Raw genomic sequence first — 25,750 nt, 5'->3', positions numbered from 1 at the left:
CTAGCACTTTAAAGTGCCGGTGTTAACATTTTCCAGCTTCTTGGGGTTTCAAAACAGGAAGTTTGGGGGTGGTGCAGTTGCACAATTTGCCAGAAAGCTGCTGTTCTGTGAAGTCGGTGACACCGGGTCTACCAGGAACTGCCCTGCCAGCCGCCAAGCGCTGGGCTTTGGGGGATGGATCCTCAGTGCAGTGCTGGGAGGTCTGGATGTGCTGCTCCCAGGAGGTGGCTGTAGCCCCTGGTTAGGGCAGCGTTGGCTGGGTGTGTGCAGAGAGCACGGCCCGGAGCTAAGGAGAGATTTCCCAGCCCCACAGAGGGAAAGGGGTGGAGGTAACATAGGCCAACGTAACATACACCAACGTCAACATGATGTGGCTGAAGGCTGAAAGCAAGGCTTTGAGCAATGCAGTTTGGATCTTGTGATGAAGCTTCCTCAGAGGAAGAATGAACAATTTTGTGAACTTGCTCTGAGTTGACAGCGATGGAACTGTCATTATAATGTCAGACATCAAGGATGAGGCCTGTGTGGCCAAATCCAGTCCATGTCAAACCCTCTCCACATTGGTGGATGGAAGAGAATATACAACAAAATCTATCTGTGAGCTCCACAGTGAGGTTTTGTGGGCTTGTCTGGAATATAACACTGGTCACTGTGTGAGATGGAATTATTTTCTACCAAAAGAAAAGACGATGGCTAATAGCAAAGCAGTGATATTTTGTGGTCGGTGTGCATACCTGTCTGCCTGAGATGGATGAGTTCAGACACTCATGTTCGACAGCTGGACTTAGCAAGTTTGGCTGTGTATGCAGGCTTTGCATTTGGAAAAGCTCACTCCACCACCTTACTGCCTTCTGCAGTAGGTATTTTCTGTTCTTTCTAGGCAATGTCTGTTTATCTGTGAGGGACCTTAGACTCACAACTTTGCTGAAAAGGCAAAGCCCAGAGACAGAAAATGAGAAGTAGATGCCCAGGGAGAAGCTAACCATAATCTCACACCTAAAATAGACTCACAGAAAGCAACTAGAAGGAAGTCTAAGAAATTAAGGAAGGTGGAAGGAAGAAGGGTGGGGTGTTGAGATAGTTGGGTTAGAGGCAAGAAGAGGCTCTCAAAATAGCCTCTTGCTCTAGACAGCTCTGTTCAGGAATTATTTTCAGCCTCAGTTGTTTTCAGCAATACAACTATTTCACAATTTTTTATGTAAATCTTCTTTGCATACTGTTTCTTACCATCTAGGCAGGTCCAAGTTGTCCACCATTGCTACGGAGAAGGTGGGCAAGATGTCCTGAAGTGCTGTAGGACACGGCGGACAGGAGGGTGAATGGAGCAGACAGCGAGGCAGACCTGACACTGACTCAGGGCTGAAACAGCCCCAGATAGTGCTGGGGGCTGGGAGCACCATGGTGCTGGTCGTTAGGTGAGACATCACGTACAGGTCTTGGTCTTGTGTCTCAGAGATCTATGAAGTGTGTGGTTAAACCAGTAACTGAAGCTCATGTCAAAGTTTCCATTAGAAAACATAGCTAGTTAGCAAGCCCAGGTCTGAATTTCAGTGCATCGGTATTTGGTCTCATCATTCTTTAGCCCTCAGCTACTGTGAGTCTTTGCCAGTTTTGGTGAACTCTCTAATATAACCTTGCAGACTGTGGCATTAGGAAAAGTGCAGATAAACGAAGCTGTAACAAATGCTTCGATGGAGATTTCTAAATGATTTCACCATTAGTTTGCCTATTCTCATTGCAAGAGGAATAAATTTAGGCAAATGTAGCTACTTCTGGGAGTCCTGCACACTAAAGTAAGTTGGCTATCCAAACTGGAAAGAAGCATAGCTGTGTTAATGTCTGCCTTATCCCACTTGACCAACTTCAGATAGCATAAAAACACCTGGTATAATTATTTTCCTGTTACAAAATCAGTTGTTGTGGGAAGTCCCAAATTTCAGATTAAATTATCTGGCATTTGTATGTAAGGTCTGGCCAAAAGGCTCTGAAAGGTTTGAATGTTAGCTGTGGAAGGGTTAAAAAAAAAAAGCCACGTGAAGACATACAGAGATATATGTATATATATATATATTTGAACTCTGAAAGGGAACAGGAAATGAAGAATTGTGATAAACTGAGAAATGCCGAGATAAAGAAGGATCTGAGAATGTAATGAGAAAACTTTATCTCACAGAGGGAGCATTTCCCTGCAAACTTATTGATTTTATTTGGCCTGCCAGCTCTAACTCTATTCCTCTATCTGATCATATTCTTGCTGAATAAATAAGTGGATTACAAAGAAAGAAAATAGGAAGACCTTGATGATACCTGGATTTTGTAATCATCCCTACACCAAAGAGTAATTATGCATATATTACCTTCAAGCAGGTACTTACACACTTCAGTGAGACATAAGCAGACGCCAGCTGCTCTTCTGCAAAGCGTTTGCTGAAAGGTTATTGCAAATCAAGCCTTTGGGTCTGTTCTTCCAGCAGAATTTCTAAGGATTTTAGTCAAAGTATTTGCCAAAATAGAAGGAACTCTTTTCAGTACACTGAGAATTAAAGATGTGATGCCAGTAACAAAGGGATGTGCATTTGCTGAAGCAGTACTGTATTTAACATACCCCAACTCGCTCCTCCAAAAAGCAAAACTCAACACCTTCCCAGAGCTGCGTCCCCCAGCACTGTACAGCCCCACTGCCTCCTCCCACCACGGCATTCTCCTTGATCAGTGCCCTGCCTGCAGTGAAGGGCTCCCAAATCCAGCAGGTATTGGGATGCACTGGTCTCTTTAGTGTTCAGCTCTCCTGTTTGTAGGGGAGTAACTTCACTGGTTTGTGCTCTGAGGTGGCTGTTTGTCATCGCAAAGTGCTCCGTGCTGTTTTACATTCCTGCACATGTCAGGTGTCACCCAGCCCTTCCTCTGCCTCTGGTTCTGTGATGGGTCAACATGACTACTGACTTTCTGGGATTACTCAGGTGTCTAAACGCTGGGAGGTTTGGTACTTCCCTTTAGCAAAGACTTTTGACCATAAAGGTTTTCAGACAAGATGTGCTGTCTGAGGCCGACGTGGTTTTCCTCACTGTTTTTCCTTTGCCATTCATTCACCAGAGCTGGCTGGCACCTCGCCTCAGCGCTCCACCAGAAGCTTCTCCCATGTGCAGGCACACCTCGTCCCAGTGCCAGGGCTGTGTGGGAGGCCGAGTCTCGGAGGCTTGCCTTGAAGACCTTGCTATCCAGATTGATCTTTTCAGGCAGGTATTGCTGAGCAGACAGACACAAACACGTTGGCATCATCTCCTTTCCATAGCGTAGATCTCCCCCGCAATGGAGTATCAGAACTGATGTGGGGGTGTTTTTCTAAAATTATTCGTGATGCAAACCTTCTACAACCGAGCTCCATCTTATCTATTCTGTGTGTGCTTGATGTCTTGAAAGTGTGTTTTCTTTGTAAGTGCAACGAATGTGGCAATAATATTTCAGTCTTTCCATCAGGCCAACAGGGCAATGTGTTCTGTGCTGTATGTATGTGACAGGGCCTTAGACATCAGAAGATCCTCTCAGAAGCAAGCCCTAGGAAATGCTGCAGTCATTGGCCGTCAGGCAGACGTGCACAAAGTGTGGCCTTGGGAGTCCTGGCACTGCTGGAGCTGGATGCTCACAGACATCAGGGATCAAATGCATGCTCTGCACTTCTGAGCCATGGGTCCATGGGAGCAGGCAGGACTTTGGTCTGAAAACTGTTGTACAACAGTTGAGATTTGAAAGTGGATAAACTATTCTCAACAGAAGCACTTTTATATGGCTACAACTGTAGATATACTGGGAAAGTTTAGCAGAAGTGATTATCCCGGGGAAGCCGAAAGAGCAGAATGTGTTTTGACAAGACATATGTGTCTGGGGATCTCATGACTGGAGGAACTGAGGCGTAGAGAAAATCACCAACTTATTTCAGTGCTGCAGATCTGCAGCATCCTGTGCTCCCAGTGCTGGCAGCTGCTGCTCCACGCGTGCAGGCAGGTGACACCAGCCTGGCCTCAGCCCTTCCCTATTCCTTGAGCTGGCCTGCTCCTGCTCACCACTCCTGCTCGCCACCCCTGCCTCCCTCAGCTGTTACACAAAACCATTTGCATGTGGTGAGGCTGACGCGAGTATCTGGGCAAATTATTCAGTAGCAGACAGACTTCAGTACCTTTCCCTGCTCCTCTAAACTTGTTCTTTCCTACGTTACGGTTTTGGGATATCTGGGGATGCTGAGCCCAGTTCTGTATGGATTCCTGCATGGCTGGAGCTGAATGGAGGTTACTCCATCCCGTGTGATGTGCTGAACTGCATCAGGAGCACGAGGCTTTCAGAAGAGCTCAGCGTTAGCCTAATTTGGCTCCCAGTGGTATCGAATGAGGCAGAATGAGGCTAGAGCTGAGCTTCTGAAAGCTGTATCCTATCTTCCTCGTGCTGTACTTGTCTAAAAATAAGGAGTCCAATTAAATCAACGGCAGTACAAAGTATGAGGGAATGCATAATTAATTAAAAAAAATCAAAGGCCGCCTTAAAGCACTGATCAGCATTTAGCAACCCTGCCACTTGCTCTCACTCTTTTCATTCTTCTTTTTGTCACTGACTGCCGCTGTATCTCTTCCCACTACAATCACATATTCTGATAGTACTGCAGCATGGCTGTCTTTGCTCCCTGACTTCTTTCCCTACTGCTACTATTCTGTGCTCAACACTTCCAAATAATTTCTTTTTGTCCAGTCTACCCTGTGAGCAGAGGATGGCAAAAGATGTGAGCGCAGGGCTTTGTCACTTCCCCAGCAAGAGCTCCATGCTTTCAGCGCAGTGCAAAGGGAGCTGGAGAGGATGTGCTGCTCTCAGTTATGCTGGCAGCAGTCCCCAGAAGCTGTGCTGGATTCACAGCCAATCTGGAGTGGGAGCAGAACCCAGCTGATGGTTGGAGTGCCAGCAGTTAGTGGGAAACTAACACAGCATGGAAGGAGAATCGGCGCTGTTTGTTTCTGGGTGGTTCTCCACTGCTTTGCACATAGATTTCTTCATCTTCTCTTCTGGCTGGATTTCCCATTGAATCTGTTGCTTTGTGGCAGTAAATGCAGACAGCTGAAAAGGCAGCTGAGACAGGAGAAGCAGAAGGGTGAACTTAAGCTTCGAGCAAAGGTTGAAGGGTGTTGCTCTGGAAAACAAACAACGCTGGCACCAATTGCTCATTTGGTGGGTAGTTTCAGTGAAGTGAACAAATCTTTCCTTTGAAATACACCAATTCACTGTGTGGGTACCCGAGGGCAGGCATTTAAAATGGGTCAAATGGCTCATGCTGTAGAAGTGACTGTTTGTCCCCATTGCCTGGAGGAAGAGTTGAGGCTACTGGCCCAGGCTGGGGCACTCAGGCATTGCCTGCTGGCACCTGAGGCACCTGGCTTTCTGTGCCCGTTCTCTGCCTCTCATAGTAGCCCATCATCCACCCCTATGTTTCAGCATAGCAGTACAGGTGAAGACAGAACCCCTGTCGTTTGGTAATTGGCTGGTACAGATGAATTCCTGCACACCACCCACATCACAAAGTCACCATCAGTTTCCAAGAACTTTACCATTTTTGGTAGGAAAGGCAACAAATAGCCTCAACTTTCGAATGCGCTGTTAAAATCTGTTTGTGAGGACCCTATTTTGTTGCTTTTTGTTTTGCTTTCTATGGGTGCTGCTGCTTCACTTAACGAACCTAAGCCTGAATGCCTCTGGCTTTAATATTTCTAATTAAATGCGTGGGCATTTTGGATAAAATACCACACTATTGGTATAAACAGCTTAAAATTAGTAATACCAATTGTAAAGTTAATTAAAATGGTAGAAAAACAAGCTGTATGTTGAAAAACAACAAGAAGGACTGAAGCGTTACAGCAGTGCTGCATTGTGGATGACACCTATAGGTAACTGAGCTGCTCTGTGCTGCTCCTCATTACAAAAAATTGAAAAATCCCCTTTGCCTTACAGTATATATAGAGGTAAAATAGGGATATGGTGGGGGGTGGCAAATAAATCTGAAGTGGGATGTTTTTCTTAATGTCGGAGGCAACATCAGCAGGTTTTTAAGCACGTAATTTGTAGGGGAAGTGACTCAAATGAAATGATGCACTTTAAAAAATCAGCAAAGTGCTGAGGGCATAATAACCTCAGAGAAAATGTAAGAGCTATTCCATATTCATAACACTGGAGTTCCTCACTCCTCTAATTTCGTTTTGCGTTTCTTTTTTCTTTAATGGCACGGCTCCTAATGTCAAGTGATTATTTCAGAATCAATGAGTTTCGTTAGAATACAGAGTGCCAATACATATGCTATCCTAAAATACTACAGACCATGAAGGAAAAATGCATTTTTAAGTTTTAGTGGTGCACTTTTTAAATCCCACTGTCTCCTGATCTTCTCTTCTCAAACCTTAATTTCTGCAGTCCTCTGTTGGAAGAGGTGTGGGATGGAAATGAAATGGGGTCAGAAATTCCAATTCTTCTCCCCCTCCATCTGTGGCAGTTCCTCCCACGAATGAGAAATGGGTGGTAGCTGATGGTGGGGAGGTGGCTAATTATCATTATCCCTCCATCCTGTGCATGCATTAACAGGGAGACCCGCAAGAGCACTTTTGGACAACCCTCTGTCATTTGAAGGTCTTTAAAATCCCCAGCATTTTCCTCCTCTCTTATCCCAAATCAGTGCGGCTTGAATGAATTCAGAGCTTCACACCTTGTCCACGTCCATGAGGTTGAAGCATCCTATATGGCCTGAAAGCCAACTTTTCCTTCTTTCTCTTTCTTTCCTCTAAGAACTACACATTTGCAAACAAAATGTGTCACTGTTGAAAACTGCTGAAATTATTCTGCTCTCAAACCAGGATTTATTTTTAGGGGGTGGCTTTTCTGATGAAAATAGAAAATTCTGAGCTACTCTCTAATGAGGAACTTCCTCCAGCCCTTTTTGTTCTCTCTGATAGAGGCGGTGGGCTGTTGAGGTGGTTCTGAAGGGTCACCTGGGTGCAGCTTAGTGACCTGCAGACCTGGTGGACCAAAGGTAACGAGCGCTACTGAACAACCCCCTCTGCAAACACTCTGCACGAAGGGGATGGAATTTGCTTCAAAAGAAGTCAAACAATAACCTTTCAATGGATTCCATCACTTCCGCAACAAACAAAACACGATTCGCTTTCATGCTTGTCTTTGTGCCAAGTTCTGTGCTTACAATACAATAGCTGTATTGTTCTTGCATGCTGCAGGCGAAAATGTATTTTGGTAACTGCCGCTCTTTGTAACACAATTGTCTGATGACAGTTTTTCTAGCAAACCATTAACTCCTTCAGCATGAGAGCACCTCTTCCAAGCAGAGCACGCAGCCTCGGGAGCTGGGTCCTCCCTCTAAGAACATAGTATCAGCTCGGGACTCTCAGTGTTAGATAACATGAAAATTGTGGTGACTCATAGTGGAAAATCATACATAAAAATTACACAAAGACTTATTTAGCCACCGTCTCATGATCTTTTCCTGGTACACAAGTGTGTGAGATATGCTCACACACTCCTCCAGAATAATGCTACTATCTGTCCTGCTACCCCCAGCCCCCTGCAGCTGTCTTGGAAGATATGAGATACAGAGTAAAAATGGACATGTATATTCATATTCACATCACATTCCCTGTTTAGAAGTGAATGAACCCTGAAACAGTTACAATCACTGGTTGGTTTCTGGCAGATAGGCTCATTCCCCCATTTCTGCTCTCACAAAGAGGCGTGCTGCTTTTCAGTGGCTGGGTGACGGATGGGATATTCCCATTCTGTAGATTGCAAAACAGGTATGGAGGTAATAGACAAAAAGAAATACTTTTCTGGAGCCCACTCGGGATCAGAGCCACGTTGTTCCCCCTCTAATAAGAATCCAGTGGGTGATCTTAGCAGTGAAAGACTGGAGGTGTTGGCTTCCCTCATGGAACTAAACTGCAGGAGCCATGCAAGCCCACACGGTCTGACTGGAAGGAAGGCCGGAGCAGGCAGAGTAGCTGGCTCTTCATGGCAGGAAACATTGAGAACAGTAGTGTGTTTTTTTTCAGTGTGTGCATGTGGTATTTTTGTAATTCAAGATGAAGTCACAGCCAAGCTGAAAACAAACCAAAGAGAAGAGCCAAATGTGTGAGCAAGAATCGGAGAACAATTTCAGCAGTGACTGGGAGTTTAGGAACAGGAGATATTTCATTCTGCATTGATAAAGCTCGTGCTAACATCCTGTCTGTGCTAAGGAGACATGCCAGAGAGGAGAGAGAAAATGGCTTTGCAAAAACAACAAAAACAAGGTTTTCATTTCTCATGAGCACAGGTTCATAAATAAAATGCCAGAAACTGTGCCTGGATTTCTTGAGGACTGAAAAAGTGCATTATCTTGTAGAAAAGGCGTTTCCATATTACTCATCCTGCCCATCTCCCAGGCAGCGCACAACTGTTCCCAGCACTCCAGTCTCCTATGCTTCCTTCAGCTCAGCATTCAGAGGCTCAAGGAACGAGGCCAGCGGACCTTACAATTAGCAATGCTCTGCCTAATATTCTGCTGCAATTTGTCTTTGCTTATTTTCATGCATTAGCTTTTATGAACCGCACGAGGCAACCTTTAATTGCATTCCCTTCTGACTGCTTAGGGAAGGACATTTTTCACATGGACAGAAGCCAGGGACCTCAGAGATGGAGCACAGAGCTTTGGCAGCCACAGCATGGGAGCACATCCACTGCCCAGTACAGCACAGGGCTGCCAGTCCTACACACCAACTGTTTTGCCAGGTGTGACCACGAGCTCCGTATTTGTCACTCAGCCAGCCAAGGTTTGATTCCTTCCATTCATTCATGGCAGCTTTTTACTCAGTTTCCAGGCTTTATGAGTAGCTCTCTACTGCACATCCTTCAGCAGAACAAAGGCCTTTCTCAGGGTGGGCCTGAGAAAACCCTCCAGTCAGAAGAAACTCTTGCAACCCCCCAGAAGTTTGATCACAGACACAGGAATTAAAAAGGAAAATGAAAGTGCTTGTGTAAAACCAGGGAGAAATGTAAAGGCTAAAGGCTGCTCTAACCACCAACTATCAACTTCAACTCCCACCCACCTCCCACACACAACTAGAAATAACTTTAAATAATTTATTTGTGCCTATATTGCAGTTACATATTTAATGACTTAAAGGGAGAGTGCTCCTCTTAGGAAGATGTTGGGTTTTTCCATAATTTGGAGGTAAATGTTCCCTTCTGTAGGAATTTCAGATTAAGCTTTGCACTGCTATCTCAGGCAGTCACTGCCCTCATTAATGGAGAGAAAGGCACGGCCTCAGCAGGATTACTAGCTGAACTTGGAACACATCAGATTCAGTAGGAGAACAAGGAAAAAGGGAATCCTCCCATCCTGCTCGCTGAACGTCAGAAGCAAAAAATCTTTCTCAGCTCCCATCCACTCCTTTTGTTTGCTGCATTTTGTTTTTCGTATCATCTTCACAATTAGTCTGTGCAGTCTTTCTGTGCAATTAGTCTGCAATGTCTTTCCATAGGTAATAATATTTCAGGGGCTCAAGGGGCAAAAATATAAGCAGGAATGTGGCAGGGGCGGGTGATGGGGGGCATCACTTATAAAGGAAAGAAAATCAAGTGAAACATCTGCAGTAACACTTCATGTTGGAGTTATCTAAACTCATTAGAGATCAAAACATTATCCAAGCTCATTAGAGATGAAAACATCCGACTGAGTCATGTTCTCAACTTTAAAAATAATGGTAAATAGTTCATGTCTCTGGCATTGCCTATCCTTTCTGTAAGGAGCATCCCCTTGATAGCGATCGCTTTGGTCCAGATGCTTGCGGGAAATTCTGATGTCATGCATTAGGCATATCAGCAAAACAGTACATTTGTGGAGATTAATTTGCATCTTATCAGAGTGAAAAAACTGCTGGATGAGTTTATGGGTTCTCAGCCTTTTTCACCTTGCAAAGGCCTCTCACTGTGCAGGAGAGCTGTGAAACCAAGTCCTGACCTGTTTGCTTAAGCTCCACACTTAGATTAAGACTATTATGCAAGAATAAGTGCTGCTCTTGTTTGTAGGCCGAGAAAATACTCTGTATATCGTGGGTATTCCCACATGGACTTAATTCCCCCCGGCCCTTTGGTCTGGGCACCGTGGGATGCTTCATGAGCCCTGCCTTGCTGAGTTGGCTAGGAAAATACTGGAGAACCACTTCCTGTTCCATTGATGAGGTGAGACGAGCGGTTCTGCTAGCTCTGCATTCATCTGAGCCCTGAAAGACTCAGCGAAGAGCAGGCAGCATGTGGCACGACCATTTTGTTAACAGAGGAAAGCTCATGATCTTTAAAGCACAGTTTTCGCCTGCTTAAATACATGGTACAGAAAAGCTAATTATAACCCCAAGGCTGACAATTACCGACGATAAACACAAACCCCCAAACAAACCCAACATCTACTCCTTTTCAAGGAGCTAAAGAAATGCTCTTTTCATGGCACAATACCTGGACTACTCGTTGGATTTCTTTTCCCCCCCGATGCTTTCCTAGAGCAAATCACTGCTTAGTGGGAGAGCAGAAAGCAAGGATGTTGCCAAACCCTGGCAGCCGTCTGCATCTCAAGCATCTTGCTTTAATTTCCCTTCCTTGGTGGCAGATGGTAGCTTTGCAGAGGTGTTAAATCTGCTTATAACTAATAGGGTGCTGTTTCTTCCAATGCTCCATCTATTTCCACAGGAACAAACCATCAATTCTCACTCTAACACGGCACAGCCCAACAGCCAAGAAACTACGGTTTGACTGAAAAGAATAATAAAAAAAAGACCAAACCACCTACATCTCAAAGAAGCTCCTACTGAACAAATGGTGATAGCCCTGCCTTGTTTACTATACTTTCTCCCTTCTCAAGTATTGTTAGTTGCAGAGCTGAACCCGGAGTGCCGTCCTGCAGAGCTCCTCAGGCATGCTGAGATATGCAGGCTGAGAGATGCTGTGACTTCCTTCAAGCCTGGAGCTGTTTGTTCAAAGGATGAGGTGCAAGCCCTGCCCTGACATGTGCAGCTTAAACAGAAAACGGGAGAGTGGAGTACACGTGGTCCCTGGCATCAAAGGAAAGGTTGGGTGGCTTGCAGAGTCTCCATGTTGTGGAGGAGGTGGTGGTTACAGACTGTCCAAAACTGGGTGCTCACAGGATTTTGAGCTTATCTCCAAAACTGAAGGTTTTTTTTGCTGCTAAGAGGAAAATCACCGGAGATCGCAGCGAAGCAGCTTCCAAATACTGCTGAGCTTTGACCTGACCCAAGTTTAGGTCATCTTCTGCCTTCCCAGGGCCACAGGGAGAAGTTCCAGCTTTAATCGCAGCATCTGGCCTGCATTTGGTTGTAGAATAGAGATTCATTCATACTATATGGGCAGGTTTCAGTCTTCACTGTCCAAGTGCTTCCGCCCAAACTCATCTGGGAGTCCTTGTCCTGGTGGCCCCCAGCCTTTCGGCTTCTCCTACGCATTCTGCCCAGGGTCAACTTTTTCCTGCAGATGGAAGGAAAGCCCTCTTGCAATTCAAGTGAGGTTCTGGAGACAGGGGGCTTTCCTGAAGCATGGCTTTTACAGCAACCCCTGGTACAGGGTGCCTGGGCTGAATGGATAGAAGAAAGCCATAAATTAGGAGAAATAAGGAGTTTCCCACTGTCACAGTGAATACAGTGACACCTTCTTCTGCCATCAAAAGCTGCTTATTACAGGCAGTCACTTTTACAATGGAGAGGCCGTGACCTTTGTACACAGGTCTAAGGAAATTTAATGGCAACAATCCTGGCGATTGCACAATTTGGCTCGTGTTCCAAATGTAGATTACGTTAATTCTGGGGCAGATTCTGAGCTCCTTCCAGTTTCTTGCTCAGTCTTTGCTTCCAGCTATTCCTGCGTGGCTTTCCCTGAAGCTCAGTCATCCCCCTAACAATAAACTCAGCTGTGAACCAATGAAATTAGGTGCCAGGATCTGCTTATATCACACCCTTGAATGGGTTTATAACTCTGTTCATCCCAGAGCTGCTCAGAGAAGAAACACATGGCTGCTTGGCTTGCTAATGGCTCACTCCTGGTCTTGCTCACAGATTTCTGGGCTTTTAACTGACCACTTCCATGGGATGCTTTTTTGCTTCCTAGTACAAGAAAACACAGCTTTAATAGCCACCAATGTCCATTTGTCTGGACTCTTGCGGTAACTTACATCCTCAGGGTCTCTCAATTTCCTTCAAAAAATCAATAAGACCAGGCTCATCCATACTGTATTAGCTGTGATTTGATTACAAGTCATAACTGTGCTCCCATTGATTTTTATGTGGCTTTGTGGCACTGCCTTTGAGACCTCTCCAAACCTGGTAGTGGCCTTGCTGTAGGATTTGGTGGGGTTACAACAAGCACATCAGCTATGGAATTAACATCCATTAAGGCTATGATCAAAACATATCTGACTCTGTACCTCCTATTTTGTCAAAACCTGAGCTAAAAGTAATAGCTAAAGCTTTGCCAAAAGTGTTTAAAACAACTAAGAGTGTGCCAAGTCTGTGCTGTTTCCACGATGTGTCAGTCTTTTAAATAGACCCACCTTAGTGGCTTAGGTGTCTTTTTGGGTGAGCAGACATTAGCCTTCCAAAATTCAAAGTCCTCTCTGCTGAACTGTGTTTCTAAACTCAGGATGCTTCTCACATAACTGGGGATATGCCTAAAAGAAAAGCTTAGGAACCTGGGGCACCTTCTGGAGTTGCTTGAGATGGTTATGTAGGGAACCCAAGACCTAAGCTTTGAAATCAAGAGCACAGGCTGCCCAGGGAAGTGGTGCAGTCACCATTCCTGGAGGTGTTCAAGAAATCCATGGATGTGGCACTAAGGAACAAGATTCAGTGGGCAGTATTGATGGTAGGTGAACGGTTTGACAAGATGATCTGAGAAGTCTTTTCCAACCTTTATGACTCTATGATTGTAAGGCTATTTGTGCTTGAAAAAATAAGCAAACAAACTGAGGTACTTTTAGGACAACGTGTTGTGGAGTGGTGGAGGCCAAAGTGTAAATAGTTTAAGAAGATGAAATATGAATTAGGATTGGCTTCATGATGGCCATCAAGCATCGGGGGCCAAATGCAAAGTTTGGCTCACTGAATCTCCGAGTCACTGCTTGGCACAGAGTAGGAAAAGAAGAGGAAGAGCTTTTTAGTGGCATATTAAGCTAGAGAAACATTTCATTTAATGGGCTGTGCAAGCCTGATGCTTTTATTTATGTGCGTGCATTAAAGGAAGGGCAAGCTGTTACTTCTTGCAGTGTGGAAGAATGACTTCTGGCATCCCATTCGTATCGTAGCAGGCCAGGGCTGGTCACTGAGCACAGGGTGATAACGGTGGCAGAGCCCTGCTGGCTGCAGGGCCTGCGACTGCTCATTTATCACTGTGCAAATGCGATCAGAATTAAGCCCATTCATTTCCTGAAACCACTGGCTCACATCCTGTACATGTTCAGCCATGCAGTGGTGTGCATCTTTTAAGTGAAACCACAGAAACGGGCCTTGCAGGGCCGTGTCTACACACCACTTTCCCCAAAGCTCTGTTCTTCTCCATAAGGGACTGAGGATGATTTGCTCAGCTTTGTGAGCTTTCATGCCCACAACAGCTCGCTCTTAATCCAGGCCACAATTGCAAAGCATGAGTGTAACAAATGTAAGACACTGTGCAAACACAAGACCTTATTCACCAGGAATCACCTTGCTGTGGCTGTGTCCAGGAGGACAGACCCACTCAGAGAAGCTGTCATGGGACAGGTTTGCACGTGCAGCAGCTGGACTCGCCCGCTAGCCCTGCAGCAACATGCAGCTCAGCTGCTGTAAGGCTCAGGCCATCCTACAGGTTCCTCTGTGAACCAAGAAGCTCTCCTGGCTTTTGCTGCTAATTCTGATGGTTTGGTTTGTGTTATAGGGGAAAGGAAAGAAAAAGAAAAAAAAAAAGGAGAAAGAAAACCACGCGTTGACCACATATTGCTGCACAATGTCAAGTGTACATATCCTGCGTTGTTCACTGTATACCTTATAGGAGTGCATGCTTGTGCATGCATACATGAATGTGTGCATAGGTGTGTATATACATATATAGTAGGTGTATGCGTAAGTAGGCATATTTCTTGCCATATATTCGTACTATTAGCCCTAAAATTCTAGGGGGTCTTTAGTAGGTCTGCAGTTGGGCTAAGATGTGTAACCTGGAGAGCTGCAGCAGGGTTACAGAAATGGAGGAAGCCCTTTCCTTTCTTTCCCAGATTCAGAAATACCTCTGGTACAGGAAACAGAACAGTGCCCCAGGGAAGGCAGAGCAGCGTTTGGGTGGAGCAAGGGGCCTCTGTCTTCTGGATGCTTTGTGCTCCTGGAAAGGCCTGTGAAGGTTATGGAAATGGTAAAAGGAGGGGTGCTCCAGGGACCGCCCTGGTCTTGGTGAGACACCATAAGAATAGGACTTATAGAAAGTCATAACAGGTTTAAATCTTGCAGACTTTTGGGAAGGGAAGTTATTATTCCTCGCCTTTGAATGCATCATACATAGCAGGGGAGAGGAAGACATTAAAATTCCGTATTTCAACATTTCACCTAAGGTAGGGCAGTGGGAGGAAAGTCTCGCTGCACGTTTGCACTAATTAACGCCAAGTGACCTTTGCAGGGTGAGAGGTCGCCATGGCCATGTCTGTCTGCTCACAGAGACAAACCTCTGCAGAAATGCTAGCTGGTGTGGGAAGCTCAGGGGGCAAAAATGGCATAGAGGTGAGTGCTCAGCGTGACTCAGAACCCTTCTCTGGCACAGCTTCTAGTTGCTGGGCTACTGTCTGAAGAGTATAAGCAGAATTGGTGCAGCTCATTGCTTTCTGAAACCCAGAGGGTTGGATTGCCCACTGTCATTTCCTTCATGCAGCCATTTTAAGCAGACACAAAGCAGGGGAAAATATTGCTCTGACAGGCTGACCGCTGTGCTTAGCCTGCAGAGAGAGCAAAACCTTTCTGTACCTCCGTCCATCCCATCCATTGGGACCAATGGGATGTAATCATCTGCTTAGGGCTTTCTTGAATGGGAAGCCAGTGTCCTCTGCATGTCTTAACAGAACCCATTCAGCCATCAGCACAAACTGTCACCCACCATTGCCAACACTGACATGTCTCAGCCTGGAGTTCTGACCTGGCACACTCTGGCAGGCTGATCACATTTCCTGGCTGAAGCTGGTTTATAGATTACTTGGATATCAGTAGCACATGAGTGAGGGAGGAAAATCAATGCTTACAATCCAATTCAAAGTCTACTGAATCCAAGGGAATGATTTCTCTTCAAGTCAATACTCTCTGAATGAGGCAGGACAAAGGAGAGCTTTGACAGCAATTGATTTTCGAGGGAAAGGAGCTGTGCCTTTCGCTAGGTTGGAAAATGACTTGTTGCAAAGTAAAGGCAGAATCCACGCTGAGTTGGGGAAGTGATTGGAGGCTGTGCAAAGTCTGCAGTGATGAGAGGCAGACCGGCTTCGGTCTCTAATGAAGGGAATTGAGAGGGGCTGTGCGTCACACACAGAAGTACTCTACTGTGAGAAGTGAGACGGTGAGAACTGATAATGAGAACGAAGAACTTCCTTTGATTATTGCTTCTCATGTCCTACAATGCAATCTACATCTTGAAAGAATGCTCCTCGTTTAGATGTGAGATCCCCTTGCCTCTGCGTGCTTAGAAAAGCAAAAAGAAAGGTTAACCTGAGTGGGTACAGTGTGAGCCTCTTCTTTCTATTAAGCTCTGCATGGATGCAGTGGAACCACAGGTATGAGGGGCTAATTTGAGCTGCAGCAGGCAGGTGCTGCACAGACGTGCTGAGATGGTGCTGAGAGAACTGCTGAGCCCCAGCAGGCAGTGATGGTTGAGCCCTTCTGGGGCAGGACTGGGCACAGCAGCTAGAGCCAAATCATGGCACTGCACATCTCAGAACTAACGGGATGCACGCATACGCATTAAAATACCAAGAGGAAATGAAATCAGGGAGACGCCAATCCGGATAGCCCAACTGAGCACTTGTAAGGTGGAATGGCAATTAGCTACCTTAACAACAGCAGCGAAGGAATGGCTGCACAAATCTGCCCTGTGTCACAGCACTCAAAATCAGAATGGCTGCAAAGCCCCTGAGCCAGCCATGCACTGGGGTAATAGCAATTCAAACCCCCAACCCTCCTCCAGCAGCGGTAACTAATGTGCCCAGGGCTGCCTGGATGCTCCTGGAATTCACCACTTCTCACCCAGACCATCAATAACGATAGCAAATGAGTGAAAAAGAAGTATTTTTTCGGGAATTTTTATTCCAACTGAAAACTTGTCTCTGCTTTGACGCGTACCTTGAAGCAAAGGAACAATTATCTAGTCACAACACTCAATGCCATTTGCATAATGTCAACTAAATTGCTCAACTGCTTCGAATGCTTTTGTCATTAGAAAGATATTCCACAAATAAACTGACTGCATATCCCTGACACTCCAAACTAATGGGCTACAAGTAAGCGAAAGATAAAGCAGCATGCTACAAGAATTCTTCCCTTGCCATTACTTACACTCAACCTACGGAATCACAACATTTCATGGCTATTACTGAACTCATTTTTAGTGCCCCTCTTCTCACTTCTGTATTCTGAGGCTGCATTCTGTAAAAGGTGCTTCAGATGAGCATCAGCAGCTTTGGGGCAGGAAGTGGTGGGAGTCAGAAAGAGACACTGACCACAAAGAGGGTCTCCATGGGAGGTGAGTTCCTCTATCCGAAGTGGCATCTGATGGACCTGTGTGGGACGCTGGATGACGAAATGGAGAATTTGTATAAATGCTGACATTTCCCTTGGCAAGCAGAACATTTTACTTCAGAGAGAAGAAAGAAAATAGTATGTGTGTGTATGTGTGTGTGTTTGATTTTCCTTTTGTGTAATGGCACTGCCTTTATCAAACCAAAGTGAGATTTTGAACAGCATCAGCTCTCCTGTGCCACTTCAGCTCAGTCTGTGTGATGGAGCTCTGTGGCCCAGCCTACCCCTGTAGCCCCAATATAGAAGTGAAGGGAACCCAAAATTTCTGTTTTTCTCCCAGAGGCCTTGATAGTGATTCTTACTTGCACATGGGCTCCATCTGAAGGTGTTAAGGCAGTATCTCCCTAAAGGAAGCTTTTGTAGGAATGGAAGTCGGGTAATGGCTGGGTGCAACCCTCAGTTGGTATGTAAGCATTGCTCCAACAAAGTCAATGCTGCTCGGCTGACTGATGCTACTGGAAGGCTTTGCCCTTTAGAATGTGAATGCATTTATGACGCAGCTCCTCTGTGGGGGGTTGAAGAGGCTATGAAGGAATATAAATGTGTCTCATAAGGTGCAGCTGTAATCACATTTATCCCAAGGCTTGCTTGTGTTGCCTGTGGACCAGAGTAAATATGAACCTGATCCAATTCTTGTTTAGTTTGAGATTTCTCTGAACTGCGCCTGGGAGAACGGACTGCAACTTATCCGTGGGTAATGCGTTGTGATCTGACACTTGCTAAGAGTTGGCAGCCGCTCTCAGAAAGAAATATTGATTGCAACGAATAAATTCAATATCGTAGTGGAACAAGGGAGCGGGACATCATTGACACCATTTAGTCTGCAGTTCTGGAGCACCCTTTGTCTTGAGTGGATGGCAAGCATTCATTAAGGTGCCTTCTCTGGCATCAGGCTATATGGTCTCATTTTCAATTCTGCTGTCTGTAGAGTAGGAACGATGCTTGTTTCAGAGCAGCTGTTCACAGCACTGGCATTCTTACACAGCTGTGAATGTCGCCCATCAGTCTAACTCGCTGTAACCAGGGGTAACAACCAGGAGTAACAGAACTGGGGGCCATGCTGAGGCTGGTGCCTGGCAGCAGGAGGTGAGGATGGTGCTCTCCTCTTCCTTTCCCCATGTTCCTCTCTGGCAACATCTCCTCTCATAGCTCCAGTGTGTAATTGCTTTCTTTCTATTTGAACCAGAAAGTTCTCAGGTCCCGGCTGGATGCTGCCACATCTCTGCACCCAGCTCTGCTGGCTGTGCTCATCTTGGTTCCTTTGGGAATTTTTAGGGAAAAGGCTTCCTGGGGAGCGGAGGAGCAATGGCTCCGGGTGTGAGGGTGAGCATCACTTGGCTGCTTACTGTGAGTCATGGGGGAAGACCTTAAAAAGTGCCTTTTGCAGCAGGGACATATCAAGGCTTCAGGAAAAATACCGGAGGAATGCATGGGCAGAGCAGCACCTGTGTCTCATGAGCAAATAGAAGAGGTACAAAACATCTAAATACTGTTTGTGGAGCTTGTCAGTGGTTCTGTTGCTTTCAGCAATTCCCCCAACCTATCTTATTATTTCTTGCAGTTCCTTTTTTTTCCCTTCCAGTTTACACCTCTCTCTAAATTCAGCCTTTGTGCAGGAGATGGCAGGGACAAAATAATGCCCAGGGAAGCCAAGGCCTATTCTTTTCAGGTCTGTTTATACAGTGGTGAGTAAAACACAAGCACCATGGTGCACCCCATTGTAATGCACAAAGCCTGCAGAGAGTCTTGGTGATGGAATCCAAAACGCTGTCAGCTGCTGAACTACAGCTCTTTTGATGACTCTGCTTGTTGAGGATAATTAGGCTGGTGCATTACAGACACACACACGGATGTCTCTATTCTTGTTGCAGTCACAGAACACATGCTGTGCATCCACTATGAGCACCAGTTAAACCTAGGGCAACATTTGCAAGCACACACAGGAATCGGGAGGCCGGTTTACCATCAGAGGTGCCTTGAAAACAGAAGCCTCAGAGAATCCAGCAGGGTTAGCAGCATTCAGAAGCATTCAATTTTGGTTTTGAAACTTTTGCTCAAAACCTCTCAGAGGATGGAATTTCCCCAATGTCTGTCAGTGTGTCTGTGCAGCAGCTGGCTGTGCCGATGGAGCACGGCTCTCACATTGCAAACACCAGGAGAAATGGAAGGGTAAACTTCCAAACGGCTTTATCAGGAAGTACTGCAAAGTTCTGCAAGAACAGCCCAACCTGCCACTGTCACCGTGCCTCCCAGGGGAGGAATAACCAGCATTTTATGCAAGCAGGGCTTCATTCAAATCCCTCGTGTTGGGCGTCTGAAATCGCGAGTTTCTCTAGCGAGCTTCTGTCTTGAGAATCTCAGCAGTAGTTTGTGTGGTCTCCTGACAATGACATTGAGTGTGAGAGTGGGAGAGAAAGGGACAGAAAGGGAAAAGGTAACAGCGATATCTTTATGTCACTCGGCAGCTGATATGCAGCTTGAAAGGGAACTGCATCTAAGGGTGGAGTTATTAACGCGATGGGTTTTGATTCTGTGAGCTGAAGGTGACTCTGTGCCCTGTCCATGACCTGGGGATCTGCAGCTCCTGTCCTCTCTTGGGCAGGGCTGGGTCTGGGATGTGGTGTCATCACAGAGCCATGTCAACATGCAGAGTGTTTTGTATTTTAATACCAAAACCAACGACGTACTCGGGGCCCAGGAAGGTTTCTAACAACTCTGTCTGAAGTTAGGCAACCTGGAGAAGCACAGAACATGGGGATAGCTGTCCCCAGGCTGACTTGCCATGGAACCAGGAACTCATTGCATACAGTGATGCTACTTAGATGTGTAGCTGAAGGCACTGTAGAGTTCTTGTTTCTCCTCTTGAACGCATGCAAGTTTGCCTTCTGTGCAGTGAGTGCTGATGCAGCAGGCACTGCAGTGATGTGCTGACCTTGGCTGCACCATGAGCAGTCTGTGTCCAGGGATGCTCTGCTCCTGAGCAGCTCTTAGTGCTGTGGCAGGAACATTTCTTTGATGGTATCAGCCCTGAATATCTGACTGTTCTGCTCTCCCAGCTGTCAGATATGATTAATGGCAGTCATGGATCCCAAATGACTGAGGTGCTGTGGAGCACTGCTGCTGCCAGTACCTTTTTAGATTGAGACCTGATCATGAAATGACTTCTTCAGCCACTGGTAAGAGAAGATCTCTCTCCATATGAAAACTTGATACAATGTCATGGAAATAGATGTTATATTGAGACCAGATACCCAAGCCTCGTGGTTAAGCTAATAGACATAAACTGTGCAGACTGAGGTGCAAGTGCCAGCCTCACTATGGTTTCCAGCTTAACTCAGCTTCCAGAGGAACAGCAAACGTCAGGAGTCCTCTATGTTTTATCACTTAATATCTTTAAAGAAATGAGCAATCTGATGGAGATCTCCCTGCACCAAACACACGGAGTGCATAGCAGCCCAAACTGTGCGGAAATGTTCTCTCAGTCCCACAGCAGAAATCTACAATAAAGCCAATGAAAAAAATCCATATGCAGAGCAGCCACGGGACCTGGTCCCAAACGCCTGTGCTCGAACTCTCCTCCAGCACACCTTCCTGGCAGCTGCTAACTCCATTCCTGTCCTCGGTGTGCTGCAGACCTGTTGGACCCCTTCCAGCACAGATGTACAATTGTTCAGAGACCTCAGTGCTGACCCTAAGAACTGCGATACACAACGAGAGCACTTAATTGCTCAAACTGTTGCTCAAGTTACAGTGCAGAATCTCATCCGTTAAACCCTGGCGTGGGCAGAGCTGTGGGTTCCCAGCTCTTCTGGAAGATTTCAGCAAGCACAAAGAGCAGGAGGGTGGCAGCAAGGAAAGGAGGTCTCCTCTGAGCAGTCTTCACCTGTACGTGGTACAGAGTTCACAAATGCTGCCTGTGAAGCATTTCCATTGCTCTGATGGCTGATCTGCAGCACTACAAAGAGAAGCCTTGCGATTCAACGGTGTGTGGCCCAGTGGCTCAACCCAAAGCCACTGCCCTGTGAAAGATGAGCACAGAGGGCATTGGAGAAAGCTTCTTCCTCAGCCCCTGGGGCAACAATGCCCAAATCTTCTGTTTGGAAGCTGAAGATTTCTTCCAGTGCTGTTAACAAGCTTGGAAATGCACTTTTAGTGCAGCCTTCATAGCAGTGTGTTTTTGTGTCCATTTCTTCATGTGAGATGGAGTTCCCCTCCATCCCCCGGGCCAACACAGGTCACTATGAATCATGAAAATGCCAAGGTTGGGCTTAACTGGGGCCTGTGTGATGCCAGTGTTTTGGGCTGGCCCTTTATAGTAAGATGAATTTCAGCCAAGAGTATTTGCAGAATAACACCCTGAAGGAACAGAAGGAACAGAAACCACTTCAAAATCCAAAGATTATCTGCAGCACTTGTTTGCATGTGCAGTATTTTCCCAAATCCAGCACAAACCCTGGAGGAGCGAGGGATTTCACAGCCTTTCCGTGCTGCAATACTGCTATGTTGCTAAGCCTGTTACTAGGCAAAACATGTTTGAGCAGCAGAGAAAACATTTTCAAAACACAGGAGAAGATATTAGCATTTGTAAACTGGACTTGAACTTCTTTTCTTTGAGAATAATGAAATTGATACCCCTAAATTCTTGTAGTTACTGGGAAGTAAATCAGACTGGCTCTGTTCTGCTCGGGTCCAAGAAGATGCGGTGCAGCTCGGTGAGCTGATGCCTCTCATGCATGTGAGTGTGGAGTTACACCCAGGTGATGTTCTGTGAGAGGGAGGAGGAAGGAAATATGTAACAGAGGGAAGTGGTGAAATTGGTTCCCTGGTAGCTCTGTCACATTCCTGGCTGTGTGAGCTTTGTGAGCGACAAGTGTTTGCAGTCATGCCCAGTGCCTCAGATCTGCCCACTGTGCTGTGAGCCGCAGCTATGGGCAGCCTGTCCACAGGGATGGCTGCGGTGCTTCGGGCTGAGATGATGGGAAGGAGCATCAGCTCAGTTCTGCAAAGTGTTGTCACTTGTGTCACTTATCTCTTATGCTTATCACACAGCCTGGCAACCAAAACAGCACGAGGGCTGCAATTTCAGCGTTCTGTTTGTGGATGGTGATTTACCTAGCTTGAGTAATGATAGGGGCCTGACACTTATCTTCATTTCTCCACATCCAGTTCTCTTCTGAAACAGCACATGGGGTTGTGGCTTGAATTCAGAACCACAAGTAACATTCTAAATGTTACATGTTTATATATACACGACACGCTAAGACGCAGAAGGCAGGATTTCTCCTCATATTACATTTCTGACTTTCTGTTCCTGAGGATGGCTTGGAGGAGCTTCAGCTCTGACACGAAACTGCCACGACTACCGCTGAGCTCCCAGCTCCTGGCAGCGCTGATCTCTGTGCAGGACGGAGGATATCAGCCTGCAGAAGCAGCCATCCACCTCTTAGATTTTCCCATGCTCAGCATTGTACAGAGATATGAAATATGCAGTAGATTTTATTTTTTTTTTTGATTATGCATACATGTGTGATAGTTTTGGTTGTTCCCCTGTGGTTTCAATGGCCTGTAAACTATGTAGTGCTTCCCTTGTGCTTGCTCTCAGGTAGGCTATCAGCACGTATAAGAGGACTAACATGCAGCAATGGGATGCCAGGCCAGGTCTGTGGGTGCGAGCACTGGCAGCAGACCCATAACAAATGAGTGCAACATCACAGGACTGTTGGGAAATGTATGAAATCTCTTTCCAAAGGAAGATGTTGTTGCATTGAGGGTCTTGAGACACTGAGGATCTGCTTGGATGGCGTGTGACCTTGGGTGGAATGTTTGAGTGCCCAAATTGCAAAATGGCAACAATAGCATCGCCTCTGCCCTCCTTCCTGGTTTAAGTCAGAAACTATTTGGGATCAGGACAGTCTCCTTTGTGACTAGACAGTACGTAATGCAATGGGCTAATTACAAAATAAAAAAATAATGAACCTGTGCTCCGAGGAAAAGCCCAACAAATACTTCTCACAGTAACAGCCCGAAACGCTGGCACAGTGCTGTGGTTTCAGCAGCTGCCATCCAGAGGTGATATCCCCAGTTTTCACAGCACTGCACCACAGCTCACAGCAGCTCAGCTGAACTGCGGCTGTTGCTGGGAAAGAGGAAAAGAGACCAACAGAGAAGAGAAACCTCGGGGTCTCATTCTGACCTATGGTAGGAATTACCTGAAATTGCTGGAATTGGAAACTAAAGGTTAGGCACTGTGGGTGCTGGGCAGTGTCTCAGCATGCTTTCAGTACCAGGTGTCACCTGAAAGCAGCACTCATGCCATCTCCAGGCACCTCCCCTGGCCCAGCTGTGCCATGCAGCCCAGGGAGGTGCCAGCAGCGATGGCCCTCAGCATCACGCCTGGCAGACGAGTCTGACAGCTTGGAGCTCTGCTGTCACAAGGCTTTGGAGCAGATGGTTGCCCCTTTGCAGTGTCAGCCTGCCTTCCGCCCAGCACAGAGCTGCAGCCCCGCTTCACCTGGCTCCCACTGCCTGCCGTTACCCCGGCTTTGAGATGCAGAATGGCTGGGAGAACTTTGGGCCAAGACTCATCTGGGCTCTCTGCTAAGGCTGTTGTGCCACAGTGACTCTGGGGGGGATGGGGTTTTGCCTCTTTAGCAACTTGCCAATCTCCTTCATTTACACAGCACAGCAATGTGGCAGGAGTTAGAAGGCAGCAGAGCCCCTTGGGGCAGGTCCTGCTGCCTCACTGCCCGTCTCACGCTTCTGAGCACACCCTCGGTGGCAGAGCCTGGTTGTCTGCTGTTATTTCTGTTTTGCTACTTATGTGAACTTCGGAGATGAACTATTTGCAGGATTTCCAGCAGGCTGGAACAGGGCACTACGAGCTCCTTCCGATGGGGAAAGCAGACCCGTTCCAGCAGACAGACACGTTGTCCAGCAGGGTTACAGCACAGTATCCTGGATTTCGTATCCAGGCGGTTTACCCTGCTGCCTGGTGGCATTTTCAGTGAGCATTCCTTGCAGCAGGGGATATTTCGCCCCTCTCTCTGCTTTGCATTCTGTGTTTAAACTTTTCTATCCTATACACGTGAAGCTTCGGTTTCGTTTTTATCAAATGTTGGAGTTTTCTTAGGCAGGAATATAAACCACAGCACAGCTCCTCAGCACATGGCGAGGTGCAAGCAGGGCTGCCTGCCAGCTGTGACGGCACTGTTGCACAGGTAACAGCCACTTTCATTCACACTCAGCCTGCTTCTCTCTCCAGCTACTCTGGAAGCTGCACATCTGTTTTTTCCAACAAGCGCAGAGCATGAAGTCACCGGTTTTGAACTATCTTCATTTGCAGGCATTGTCTGTAAGTGCTGTACGTTGGTTTCTGTACATGACTACAGATCACTGACAAGGAGAAGGAGAGTAAGTAGGACAATGGAAAGCACACGGGACTTGATGGCTGTGCCAGCCGGTCCACAGCAGCCTGACATTTGTCCTTAGGACTGCATGTGTGCATCTCTGTATTTATGGACAAAAACCGCACAGGGATGTCTGAAAAAACCAACGAGTTCTGACTGGCATCAACAACAACAGGGAAACTTAAGCAGATCAAGGAAACGTCCAAATCCCCCCCGGTCTCGTTTCCATCCTAACGCACAGTCCCACTTTAGGAGTCACTCTATTTAAACCGGGAGAATCATTAAGCTATCATTAGGTGCCGCCTCATTCATTTAAAGCACGAGCAGGAAAATTAGAGCGGGGCATCGCTAAATTAGACGAGAAAACCCTACTGCTTCGCACTACTGACATCTTCTCTTTCCTTTCTTGTGTGTAACGCCAGCGCTCAGGCAGCGCTCAGAGCGCAGGAACGGGCTCCGCTTTCAGCCAGGGGGAACCGAAGCATCGCTCCGCGGTGACCCCGAGCTTCCAGCGGCTCTGCCCCCAGCGGAGCCCACCTGCGCCCGGGACCCGCAGCGGCCCCACGGCTCCGCTCGGCCGCAGCATCCCCGCCCGGGCGGCCCGGAGAGCGGCGCAGCCCCCAGCCCGGCTCCGAGCGCACATCACCGCGGCGGGGAAAAACGAAAAGGGGGTGGGGGGGAGGTAGGGGCCGCGCGGAGACTTACGCCCGAGCTTTGGGGAAGCCCATTGACAGCAGGATTTCCAGCGACGAGCCGTGTTTGATGGTCCCCGCGCGGTGCTGCCGGTTCCGCCGGGGGATGACTTTGCTGTACAGCTCCTCTTTGGCAGCCATGGCGTGCGGTGCGGGCTGCCCGCGCTGGGCCATCACGCAGCCATCGCCGGCCGCGCAGGGCCATGCACACCGCAGCGCCCCGCCGGGGGCCGCGGCCGGGGCAGAGCCGAGGGGCTGCGCCCTCCTCCGCGCCTCCGCTCCGCGCTGCTCCGCGGCCCCGGGGCCACACGTGCGCGCCCGGCGGCCGCTCCGAAGCTCCGGGAGCCGAACGCCCGCGCCGCGGCCCCGCGCAGCCCGCCCCCGCTCTTAAAGCCGCCGCCCGGCGCCGCGGGCTCCGCTCGGAGATGGGAGGGGGGGGGGGGGAAGGAAGGGGGGGTTCTCTTTCTGCTGGAAGAGCGCACGCAGCCTTGTGGAAAGCGGGGAAGGTGCGCGCTGTTATTTTTGTTTGCTTATTTATTTATTTTCCCGGAGGAAAGAGCTCTGCGCGATGCTGCCCTGAGCGCGCAGGAGAGGCGGCGGAGGGGGGAGGATGGAACTCTGGGGCTGTGGTGCTGTGTGGCTCCAGGGCTCGGTGCAGGGTGAACTGTGGGAACACGGAGCTTTGAAGTGGGTCTAGTGAGAGGCAGTAGAGTTGCGCTCCGATTTTTTCACCTCCATCCTCGGTTTCTGCATCCTTTGCAGCCCTCTCCGGGCCATTACA

At 47.4% G+C, this 25,750-nt stretch overlaps 1 protein-coding gene across 1 annotated transcript in view; it reads right to left on the bottom strand.

Moving 5' to 3' along the window:
- The window catches only part of UBASH3B (ubiquitin associated and SH3 domain containing B), a 55,666-nt gene extending 30,435 nt beyond the window's left edge, over window positions 1-25,231 (bottom strand). The window contains exon 1 of the mRNA XM_052697409.1: window positions 24,983-25,231. Within this exon, the coding sequence (XP_052553369.1) occupies window positions 24,983-25,143 (161 nt within the window). The 5' untranslated portion in view covers window positions 25,144-25,231. The remainder of the gene's footprint in view (window positions 1-24,982) is intronic.
- Window positions 25,232-25,750: the final 519 nt, after the last annotated feature.

This window comes from Tympanuchus pallidicinctus, unplaced genomic scaffold (genome assembly GCF_026119805.1).
Source record: "Tympanuchus pallidicinctus isolate F22 unplaced genomic scaffold, pur_lepc_1.0 scaffold30, whole genome shotgun sequence".
NCBI lineage: Eukaryota > Metazoa > Chordata > Aves > Galliformes > Phasianidae > Tympanuchus > Tympanuchus pallidicinctus.
Note: the sequence above shows the minus strand (reverse complement) of the source record. Positions and strands in the feature narration are given on the sequence as shown.